At 41.3% G+C, this 12746-nt stretch overlaps 1 protein-coding gene across 1 annotated transcript in view; it reads left to right on the forward strand.

The window, feature by feature from the left end:
• The window catches only part of LOC109044082 (uncharacterized), a 70019-nt gene that overhangs the window by 39170 nt on the left and 18103 nt on the right, over positions 1-12746 (forward strand). Inside the window, exons 2-4 of the mRNA XM_072304572.1 lie at positions 6156-6320; positions 8850-9146; positions 10581-10727. Coding sequence (XP_072160673.1) covers positions 6230-6320; positions 8850-9146; positions 10581-10727 — 535 coding nt within the window. The 5' untranslated portion in view covers positions 6156-6229. The remainder of the gene's footprint in view (positions 1-6155; positions 6321-8849; positions 9147-10580; positions 10728-12746) is intronic.

Here is a 12746-nt window from a genome sequence, read left to right on the forward strand (position 1 = left end):
CGTCCTGCCTTTTAGTGTTTTAATCATTTTTTAGCCTTGTTTACCCATATTTTAATTAAATCTCCTCTTTACTCAAATGTATATTGTTAAGAAATCAATTAAAAACTTCGACTGAACACACTAACAAAATTGAAGTTTCCAAATTCCGAGTGATCTAATCGGACACACATTATAAAACTCGGTGTAACAAAAAACCCGACTTACGACTTTTCCTGTTTACGAGACGGTTAGCGGAGTGGCAAGGCTTCATTTTGACTGGAACCGAACGAACATGCAGGAAGCTCATCCCAAAAAATGCAAATATTACTTATGAATAACGAACCGGAGCACAGTGGATCGAGTCAATGGGAGAGGTCGGACAAAATCTGGAAACTTTAAACGCTTTTAACTCCGTCTATACAAAACTTTGAGGTTCTGAAAGTGGTTCCATTGGCTTCCTCGTGAAGTTTTATTCTCTTGGCACCCATTGAAATTTTAAATGTGACGAAATTAACACCATAATTTGCGGTTTTAGTCAAAAATTTCATGTCCGACCTCTCAAATTGACTCGATCCGCTGTGCGGAGGCACACACAATGGACGATTACACTGTGAGAAACTTCAACGACTAATCTTCCGTGCTAAGGAAGAACGCGCGCCGTATGAACATTCGAGAGTTGCCAAATTTACTTCGATAAAATGCTTATTTTTGAGCAAAGTTGTGAATATTTTCTCTGGAAATTTTCAGAATCTTTAGGTGAAATTGCAAACAAAATTATCTCAGAAATTGGTAGGAAGATATTCATAAATTTACCAGGAAATTCGTGTTTTATCAAAGGAAATTTGGCAACGCCTGAAGGTTCATCCGGCGTTTTTCCTTTTAGCACGGCAGTAATCGAGGCTGCACATAGAGGTTTCAAACCCTCTTCTCCAATGACGACGAATTTGATTCCGAATCTGATTCACCTCAATAATACCGCCTCGAAAACAGACGATTTTGCAGGGCGAAGAAAAAACCTCGCCATTTTTGTATTGTTAAGGTTAGATTCGCAATTCTTTCATAGATTACAGCGTCATCGAAGCGCTTTCCTATAGAATGGAGATGTTGCATGTGTGAGGAATTTGCGATTTGACTATTGATTCTTAGGTAAAAGTTTTCGAGAAACACGATGGTGCCACTGGTTTTCTCTGAAATCAACTAGCGTGGGATATCCCCGGCCATTTTGGCCTCAACTTGAGAGCTTTTTTTGAGCTCGGGAGTTGGTTTCAGAGAAAACCAGTGGCATCATCGTGTTTCTCACAAACTTTTACATAAGAATCAACAAATCGCAAATTCCTCACGCATGCAACATCTCCATTGAAAAAACTAAAATCATCAGCTTGCGTACTTTATACTGTTGAATGCGGCAAAGTCGCTAACTCGTTTTTGCCAAAATTGTCAGTTATGCGGTACCTATTGTATGTTAGCTTTCAATATTATCATTTCCTCGGCAATTTTTACAATTCTTGCAGGAAAACTAATCAGGGTGATCGATTCCTACAGCGAATATATGAAATTAGTAAAATTTAAAGATTGCACTTATCGTTAGCTCCTTTCGACTTTATATAAAATCTGTGGTATGGTAAGTATTAAAATTTGCTGTCGAGGTATATTTTTGACAAGGTGGAGAAATGCCCTGGTAAAAATCTGCGATAAGAGCTGCGTTTTAAAATACCATAAGAATTCTTATAGCCGGCTAAAGGAGGCTACAGAAAACCATATAGCTGGCTGTAGAATGCGGAGAAAATCATACGGTCGGGCTATACGAAGCGATAAAAAATTATGCAGCCGGGCTATAGTTCCTATCGCTCGGCCTACACTTTATCGCCTGGCTGTTGCTTTTTCACCATCGATTATAAAAGGCTATAAGAAATTGTGTAAAAATTCGTGTGCTTTGGAAATCATTAAGTTTGATACGGAACCACCTAAATATTTATAAAACACACGTTATATTTTCCTTTAATACATATTTTTTTTCATCAATTAAAACGAGAATAATCCATACAGGATGTGTAAACATTTCAAAATCATGAGTTGAATAACGCTGACTCCGCCAGATTAATTTTTAGAGCCTAACAAAAAGCGGAGCGGCGACGCACTGGCGCCTTCAAACCTAACAGGGATACCTCACGAATTGCGCAACGCGTGAAGTATCCCTGTTAGGTTTGAAGGCGCCAATGCGCGTTTTGCGCTGGCTGCCCGCCCGCCGCGCCGCGCCGCGCCGCAGCGTGCCACGGCGATTGAAGCAACTATTTCACACCAGAGGTATTGCACAGTATCATACGAAACTGAAGGCGCTCTAATATAGCCGACTACACAATTTCTATAGCCTTTTATAGCCGATGGCGACTAAGCAACAGCCAGACGATAAAGTTTATACTAAACGTTACTAAATACGGATACCAGGACTTCGTTAGGTTTTGGACTACCGCTCTCTTTTTGTGTCGTAGTATCTTGATTTATTTTGCGAGGAAAGCTCCGTACTTTTGATGGATGCCTGCCATTCCTATATAGAAGCTATTGGAAATCTTACAGCCGGCTTTAGGTCTATGGTATTTTGGAACACAGATTCTACCGCCAATTTTTACCAGGGTAGTGCTGGGTGCAGACCATTTCGCGGGGAAAACAAAGCCAAGAAGTTCCAAAAATTATAATTAGAGTCAAAATTAAATTTTTGAACTCTAATGCGTACCGGTACGAAACTGAGGAGGGAGAGTGTTCAGCTCAGGCAGTTTGCATTGGAATATTAAGTTGGAGTCACGCTAAGAGATCTATACCGGTTTGGGTCTTTTTAGACCTCATCAGCAGATCACACTCGGCAGTGAACCCAACTTAACATGCCGCAAAATCCAAGACGGCATTAAAACGCCATCATGGGTACGCCGTTTCGCACTGGTACGCATTAGAGTTCAATAGCTAGATTAATTGATTTTACATATTTAATTATTAGAGTAGATAAAATAAGAAATCTAATTCATTCAAGTTTTCCACATATTAAAATAAACCAAAAATGAAAAGGAAATATCCCCATTTTAACCATTAATCCTAAAATTAGAATTTATCTACATATATATCCTAAGTTGAATATATAATAGTAATAGAATAAATATATAATATAATAGAATAAATGTAAGCATAACTAAAGAGACAATTACTTGAACCAGATAATCGCAATTCATCGCTAATTCATTCAAGTTTTCCACATATTAAAATAAACCAAAAATGAAAAGGAAATATCCCCATTTTAACCATTAATCCTAAAATTAGAATTTATCTACATATATATCCTAAGTTGAATATATAATAGTAATAGAATAAATATATAATATAATAGAATAAATGTAAGCATAACTAAAGAGACAATTACTTGAACCAGATAATATCCTATTATTGTCTCTCTAGCTCTATATCCTTTTCCTGATGTACACAAACCCACAAACAAAATAAGACACACTTCTATTAAGTATCAAATTATTAATCATTTATTAATAGTCCAACTGTTAGACAAGACACGGGAATGAAGATTCAGCAAGTTAGAGTGTGGAGAGGTCTTTCCTGCGGCAGTGATCATTATTTCCTCGGGCGAAAATAGCTTTCCCAGTGAAAGGGAGCCAGGAGACCAGGCAAGCACAGGAACAGGTTCACCAACAAAAAGATCGTGTCAAGCTTGTGAACTATAATATTGACAGCTTGCAGCATCCAAGTGTAAGGGCTTTATATGGAAAGCGCTTGGATGAGAAGTTGGGCGAATCAAGGGACGGTGATACCGAACAGCAGTATCAGTTCCTGAAGGATTGCATTCACTCGGCAGCAATGGAGCTCTTGGTGTCGCTGATGATAGGAAAGTTAGCGAAAAACCTAACTGGTGGGACGAAGAAATTGAGAAGGAGATTCAGGAGAAACGGAAAAAATATCATCAGTTCCTTTCCTCTAAAAAAAACAGAAGACAAAGAGGCGTATAAAAAAGCTCAGACGCAGGTACGAAGGCTCATAACCAAGAAAAAGAACGAATCTTGGGAGAGGAGCTGTAACAAAATAGACACGTACATAGGAGGAAGGAAAAGCACTGAGAGCTGGAAGTTGCTGAAAGGGCTGCGAAGGGACATGAAGCGTGACTTAATATCTCCGATATCCATTGATAAACTGGAGGGGTATTTTAAAAATTTACTGACAGAAAGGCGACCTGAATTTCAAGATGGAGGCGTAAGCTTGGAGTATACTAACGATAATCATAACTTGGAGATCCATATGGAGGACGTGGTAAAGGCCGTACGAGAGCTGAAGAACGATAAAGCTCCAGGTCCGGGAAATATCCCTGCTGAGTTGATCAAGTGTGGAACCTGCAAGCTGTTTCAACGGTTGAGATACCTGATGCAAGATTGCTTGGACGGTGGAAAGGTACCGACAGAATGGAAAGAGTCTTGGGTGTCACCTATATACAAGAAGAAGGGTAGAAAAGATGAGTGTGATAACTATAGAGGACTGTCGGTTGCAGGTACCCTGAGCAAAGTGTATGGAAAAATCTTGAAAGCAAAAATTGAAGAGGAGTGGAAAGAACATGAAGCGGAAGAGCAAGCAGGTTTCAGAGCCGGTCGGTCAACGATTGATCACTTATTTACCATCATCCACGTCATAGAGAAAAAGAAGGGAGTTGGCCAGGAATTACATCTAGTGTTTGTGGATCTCCAGAAAGCTTACGATAGTGTGCCATTGATGAAACTTTGGGAAGCCTTGAACAAAAGGGGTTTTAGTGGGGGACTAATTAGTGCTATTAAGGAATTTTATGGTGGGGCTTTCTCTAGGGTTAAATCGCATGGGGAGTTATCGTTGGGGTTTTTAATTACTAAAGGACTGAAACAAGGGTGTTGTTTGTCGCCAACCTTATTTAAAGTGTACCTGGAAGAAGTTTTAAAGGAATGGAAAAGATGCTGTTCGGGAATGGGCGTCCCGCTACGTGAAGATGGCACCCTTTATACTCTGTGCTTTGCTGATGATCAGGTGGTAATAGCTCAGGACGAAGAAGATGCGAATTACATGACGCGGAAGCTAGTGGAAGTATACCGAAAGTGGGGAATGGAAGTAAATGTGGTTAAGACGGAGAAGTTGGTTATCGGTGGTGATCAGCAAAGCATTGAACTGGAGGATGGCCGGAAGATCCTGGACTGTGAAGAGTATAAATATCTCGGAGTTTGGTTAACTAAGGACGGAAATTTGGATCGGGCCATTAAAGATCGGAATGTGCAAGGCAGGAAAGCTATCGCGATGCTAAATGGGGTTCTCTGGGACCAGAGTATCTCCAAGGAGACCAAAAGGAAAATTTACAACGTCATCGTGAAGAGTATCGTAACTTACGGGAGTGAGGTCTGGCAACTTAAGAAAAGAACTGAAGACATGCTTAGGGCAACCGAGATGGACTTTTGGCGAAGGTCTGCTGGGATATCGAGAAGAGAGCGTATCCGCAATGAAAGGGTACGCGAGATAATGGGTGTGGAAAAGGACATCGTGCACGATATCAGGTCCAAGCAGTTGGTCTGGTATGGACATGTGCGAAGGATGGCAGATGATCGGTTGCCCAAGCAGGTCTTCGATTGGGTTCCTCCCGGAAGGCGACGGCGTGGACGTCCTGTGAAAGGTTGGCGACAAGGGGTGGAGGAGGAGATCAGAAGGTGCCAATTGCCTGATGATCTCTGGGAGGATAGGGGGCAATGGCGATTGGGCGTCGCAGAGCGCGAGGCGGCGCTATAATCGCGACTTTATGTATGTATTAATAGTCCAACTCATGATCCTAAACCACCCAATCAGATAAATTAATGTAACCTTTATATACTTCAATAGATAAGAGATTTAGAATTATCTATAGTTTAATTTTAGTATTTATTTTAGTTTAATTTTAGTAGTTTTAGTAATTTTAATAGTTTAATTTTGACTCTAATTATAATTTTTGGAACTTCTTGGCTTTGTTTTCCCCGCGAAATGGTGTGGACCCAGCACCATATCTCCATCTTGTTACGTACAGTTTCGGGCTACTTCTTAGTGTTTTATTTTTTCATAGGTATATTTTTGACTGGTGTATTTCTATGTTGGAAACGTATGTTCCGTTTTGAAATGATATTCATGAATATCTTTTGGTGTTTCAGAAGCTGGAAAGTTTTCGGCACTCCATATGAGTCGATTGAATCTGGGCTGAGATTGCCATTCAGGGCAAGAAACAATGGACGGTCCTTCAGAGTGGGTGCCCGATGTCCAGCTCAAACAAGAGGTCATGTCGGACGAATCCACGGAATATGGAGGATATCGAACAGGTAGAGTTCCATTTTCCATCAGAGGCGGATCCAACAATTTGGCAACACCGGATTTTCTCCACTTCAGGTGATTCGATGGACGCCATATTTTGTGTCAGAACGGCATGCGATATATCGCATCGATTGGTTCCATTTTTTCAGCTACTCGTCATTTCTCTCCAATTTTGAGATCGCAATTCTGTTGTCAGGAGACTAAAGCACTCACTGACCAATTTTAACAAAGAAATTCAACGTAATAAAGGCGTGGTTTTTTCAGAGAGAAAATATCGCATTCGAGTGCAGTTTCGGTATCAGTATCGAATGCTATGTTTTCTCTCTAAAAAACCACGCCTTTATTACGTTGAATTTCTTTGTTAAAATTGGTAAGTGAGTGCTTTAGTCTCCTGACAACAGAATTGCGATCTCAAAATTGGAGAAAAATGACGAGTAGCTGAAAAAATGGAACCAATTGATGCGATATATCGCATGCCGTTCTGACACAAAATATGGCGTCCATCCAATCACCTTAAACCTATGCTGAATAATCGATTTTTGTCGGAGCACCTGGCCCCTCCAAGAATCGATACATTTCATAGGTTTAAATGGAGGAAAGAAAGTATTGCCAATTTGCTGTATCCGCCAATGGCATCCTTGCGTTCTTTTTTCTCCCTCGTTATTTGTCTAAATTCTCAATTTTAACGAAGATTTCTGTAAAAAAGAAAGAATAAAAAGAACGAGTCCCTACAATACGAAAACTCTTTCCGGGAAAGCGAGCTTAAGTCGCATTCAGTTTTACTCCAGTCAGTTGTTTTTTTTTTTTTTTTTTTTTTGTAAGGGTGATGATCACCTGCTGTAAACTTAACGGTATAATAGATCATATTCGATACATTAAACGGGTGAGATTGTATCGATATCGATCGGTTCAAAACATAAACATAGCCTCAAACGTCAATTCAGAAATCAGAGGGAGCGGGTCTATTGTAACAGATTTTTTTTATTCTTTTGAGCACCAAATGCCAATGCAAAGTGAATGTTAGGAATTTTCTCATTTTCAGCTTTTCCAACTTAAATCCTAATAGTTTTGGTTGGGGTTATGTTCTATTGTTTTGAACCAAACGATACATCAAACCATTCTCGAAGGCGGTCTATAGTTGCTTACATCAGACCTTATCGAGTCATTTAGATATTGTCAGTGAGCCTATTAAAAATCCTCTCTATTCTAATAAAAGCATTTTTAAGACGCTCGATGGATGGGGTGAGGAAGGAGAGTAAGACAGTCGATGGGCAGGAGGGAGGAAGGGAGTTCAAAGATCAGAGTTTCAACAGAGTAGGTTATTTTCAGGGGCCTTTTTTTAGTCATGGACAGCTATATGTGGCCCTGTCAAGGTCGACTTCCAAAAAAGGAATCAAAATTGAGAGTAAGGAGAAAATCATTAAGAATGCTGTTTGGCGGAAAATTTTTCTTTGAAACAACGTTTTGTTATTCAATTTAAATTATTGGCTCATTGGCCGCCAACGGGCGATTTCGACGATTTCACTGGCACCGAAGTGGCCTTCGGGCCCAGGGTTAGGCCACGCAGCGGCCAGGGGCAGAGCCCTCTCGTTACTTATACACATTAACAACATAGATTATGCCCTTGTGGAGTTTGTATGTGAAAATAGTTGTTTTTTAAGAACTGAAGAATATTAAATTACAGAAATAAAAGTAATATAGACGAGTAGAGAGTAACAAGAACGAAATAAAAGTAAAATAAAGTAAAATAGTAAATTTGGCAAAGAAATAACAAGTCGTAATAGTATACATTATACATTTTGACATAATTGCAGGTCAGGTTTGCAAGGAATGCTGAGAAAGCGGCTCTTATGTGCGTACATAATTGCAGTTAGTAAGTCAAGTTTACATGAATTTTTAACAAGAAATTCCGATGTTTATTTTCGGTGTGAATGTAGGATAGAACATTCACTCGTTTTTCTCCAAACGAAAAGCCTTCCTAAAAAGGAGTCAACATGAGTCTCAGCAATCGAAGTAAATGGTTTTGACCCGCACAACCGAAGTGTATTTATTTTACGAGTTTCATTTGGACCGCGTTCAGTAGAAAGGAGGTAAGTCACGTCAGCTATTGCCAAATTTAACTGGGTAATTTAATTTTTCGAGACAGAACGGTTGTGCGGATTCCTTTGAAAATTTTTAGGAATTTGCTTCGCACTATGGAGAAAATTCACTGAAATTTGCAAGGAAACCCCACAACCGTCTTCACGTAAAAAATTAAATAGCCCAATTAAATTTGGCAATAGCCGATGTGGCTCGGTTCCTTTCTGTTTAACGCTGTCCATTTATTGGACTTCATTTTGCAATTTGGAACTATAAATTCCAGCCCGGTTCAAAAACAACGTATGTGCCATTAATTTCCCTGTGCACATAAGTGTTTTTCCAGAAGAGCCAAAATTTATAGTTCCAAATTGCAAAATGCAGTCCTATCGTAAACTAACGAGAGGTCTGAAGCCGAATAAAGCATTCTTTTAAAACGAATCACATTGCTGGTGTTGCAGATCTCGGACAAGGTACCAAGCTCCATGTCAAATCCGAATTTCGTCAAAAGCAACCAGTTGTGTTCCTGGAGAAACTCGATCTCACATTATTCACCAATGGAACCTACCACACTAGCGACCTGCAAAACTCACCGGTACCTTTTCAAGGACCGCATGTTGATTATGAAGAAGAACCTGACGCCGATTTCAGGGACAACCCAGGAGAATCTGCTCCTCTCGAAAGGAAATACGTGACTTCGTCACTGCTGTCGCGTATAAAAATAGAGGAAGCAGAGGAAGGTGAAAATCCGAAATCAGGTAACCGAATCGTTTGTTTCATAAAGTACCCAAGTCCGGTTATGAAAGAAAAAAAAAAAATCCAGAAAACACGGGAAAAATAGGGTAGTCGACACAACCAGCGGCTAGTTAAAAATGCGCCAGCTACCGTGCGGTAGTCACGATAACTACCGCGGTGGAGGTCACAACTAACCCGGTAGTCACATCAACAACCATGGATGCTGATGTAACTACTGGTTAGTTGTGACCTCCACCGCGGTAGTTATCTTAACTACCGCACGGTAGCTGGCGCATTTTTAACTAACCGCTGGTTGTGTCGACTACCCTATTTTTTCCGTGAACGAATTAAACTGAATTCTGCTCAAAATTTTCCGTGGATCAAAAATGTTTTTATCGCATGCTATGGAGTTCTCAAAAAAAAATCGTGACGAAAAATCCGACTGTTTTCGATCCTTTAATGGCGCAATAAGCACGTTCTTAACCTTTGATTTGAGTTTTTACAGAAAAAACAAAATTCCCACTCATTTTTTCAATGTAAAAAAAATTGTAATAAAAAAAATGACTAAATAAATATTTTAGAAAGAATAGGTGCGTTCAACCCTAACCTAACCCAATTCCGCAGTTGAACGGAGTTGTCTTTCTTTCCAAGTTGAGCTGTTTTTATAAAAAAGGCGTACAACAGCAACATTTCAAGCTTTTTTCATCGTTTCTGGTGATAGTGCCGCTGCAACGCATCTAAAGGTCGTCCCAAAGCTAAGTCAAAAATTTGAAATCCAAAACATGAAGGAAAAGCTATCAATGTATGATATGAAGGGACTGATGCACTGAAAAAGTTATTTTACAGGTTGACCTCATTTTGCAATGGGAACATTATTTCTGACTCATTTATGGAAGCGCTCACTTGCAAAGGAAAATTTACGACAAATACCAGGGTGTCTAGCATCAGAGTTATTCCCGTTTCTAGCAGGATTTAAGGTCAATCAGGAATTGAGGAAAAATCGGTCGTAAAATCAGGATTTGAGAAAAGTCGGCCGTCCGATCGGATTTTCTTATCGAGCTTTTAATTCGAGTTCTGCTTTTTTCTATGCTCATGCAGCAATTTTTATTTTTCTCCGCCAAAAATCAGGATTTAGCAATCCAAAATGGGGATTTCATCAGGATTTTCCAAAATCAAAAAAAAAAAAACTGGACACCCTGAATACGTTTATTCTGTGATGAAACAAAAATAAGAGTTTCTCATCGCAAAACGTTACACAGATACGACGTATTTGTCGGGCTAAGGAAAAAAGTCGTACAAGTGTTCGAACTCTGCCTATTTTTCCTCCATTCAACTTAATGGATTTTCCATCATTCACGTATGGGAACAAAAAGAGGTTTCCTGAAAAATGTGTTCAAATGCAGAAGTCCATTTCTCCGTGGATGGTCCTTTCTGAAGATTTTCGTAATATTTTTCAGAACTCGTCAACAAGAGCGCTATTCTTCGTTTGGTCCTGAAACAAGAATCGGACATCGGATCTTCGACGAACGAGCCGTCCGATTCCAGACCGGAAATCGAGCGTCAGGGCGAGACTGTCACGGTCACGGGCAAATCCAAAGAAGACGGTAAGTCGCCGACAATTGGACGTATTTCTACCAAAGAGACCTATGTGGAAGTGAGAAATATGGGGTGTGCTCGTTAGTCTCTTTGCGTAAGAGTGAATGAGAATAATTGTGCGCCAGTGACGTCAGCGGCAATGAAAAAGCGGGGGTGAGACGTCCGACGTCGTCGTCGGGGCTCTTCAACTCATGAGCCCTGTGCACAAGGCTCTCTTCCCATGCCCGCGGCTCATGAGTTCCGCACTCAGCTCCACATAGGTCTCTTTGATAGAATGCAGTATCCCGCTTTGCCAATTGGACGTATTTCTACCAAAGAGACCTATGTGGAAGTGAGAAATATGGGGTGTGCTCGTTAGTCTCTTTGCGTAAGAGTGAATGAGAATAATTGTGCGCCAGTGACGTCAGCGGCAATGAAAAAGCGGGGGTGAGACGTCCGACGTCGTCGTCGGGGCTCTTCAACTCATGAGCCCTGTGCACAAGGCTCTCTTCCCATGCCCGCGGCTCATGAGTTCCGCACTCAGCTCCACATAGGTCTCTTTGATAGAATGCAGTATCCCGCTTTGCCAATTGGACGTATTTCTACCAAAGAGACCTATGTGGAAGTGAGAAATATGGGGTGTGCTCGTTAGTCTCTTTGCGTAAGAGTGAATGAGAATAATTGTGCGCCAGTGACGTCAGCGGCAATGAAAAAGCGGGGGTGAGACGTCCGACGTCGTCGTCGGGGCTCTTCAACTCATGAGCCCTGTGCACAAGGCTCTCTTCCCATGCCCGCGGCTCATGAGTTCCGCACTCAGCTCCACATAGGTCTCTTTGATAGAATGCAGTATCCCGCTTTGCCAATTGGACGTATTTCTACCAAAGAGACCTATGTGGAAGTGAGAAATATGGGGTGTGCTCGTTAGTCTCTTTGCGTAAGAGTGAATGAGAATAATTGTGCGCCAGTGACGTCAGCGGCAATAAAAAAGCGGGGGTGAGACGTCCGACGTCGTCGTCGGGGCTCTTCAACTCATGAGCCCTGTGCACAAGGCTCTCTTGCCATGCCCGCGGCTCATGAGTTCCGCACTCAGCTCCACATAGGTCTCTTTGATAGAATGCAGTATCCCGCTTTGCCAATTGGACGTATTTCTACCAAAGAGACCTATGTGGAAGTGAGAAATATGGGGTGTGCTCGTTAGTCTCTTTGCGTAAGAGTGAATGAGAATAATTGTGCGCCAGTGACGTCAGCGGCAATAAAAAAGCGGGGGTGAGACGTCCGACGTCGTCGTCGGGGCTCTTCAACTCATGAGCCCTGTGCACAAGGCTCTCTTGCCATGCCCGCGGCTCATGAGTTCCGCACTCAGCTCCACATAGGTCTCTTTGATAGAATGCAGTATCCCGCTTTGCCAATTGGACGTATTTCTACCAAAGAGACCTATGTGGAAGTGAGAAATATGGGGTGTGCTCGTTAGTCTCTTTGCGTAAGAGTGAATGAGAATAATTGTGCGCCAGTGACGTCAGCGGCAATGAAAAAGCGGGGGTGAGACGTCCGACGTCGTCGTCGGGGCTCTTCAACTCATGAGCCCTGTGCACAAGGCTCTCTTCCCATGCCCGCGGCTCATGAGTTCCGCACTCAGCTCCACATAGGTCTCTTTGATAGAATGCAGTATCCCGCTTTGCCAATTCTTCAAAAGGAACCACGCCCACTGACCACATTGCTTCTTATCCACATTTCTAGAGCACACCCCACATTTCTCATCGCCACATAGGTCTCTTTGGTAGAAATACGTCCAATTTAAGATTCGATTTATCAGTATGTTTTAGTCACACGCTTGAATTCGATAGAGTCCCTTTATCAGGGCCGGATTTACCTATGCTGCCGTGCTAAGGAAAAACGCCGTATGAGCCTTCAGGCGTTGCCAAATTTCCTTGAATAAATCACAAATTTTCGGGAATATTTGTAAACGTTTTTCCTCCAATTTTTCAGATAATTTTGTTCGCAATTTCACCTAAATTTCCTGAAAATTTCAAGGAAAAATATCCGTAGAT

The sequence above is a fragment of the Bemisia tabaci genome, chromosome 9, assembly GCF_918797505.1.
Source record: "Bemisia tabaci chromosome 9, PGI_BMITA_v3".
NCBI lineage: Eukaryota > Metazoa > Arthropoda > Insecta > Hemiptera > Aleyrodidae > Bemisia > Bemisia tabaci.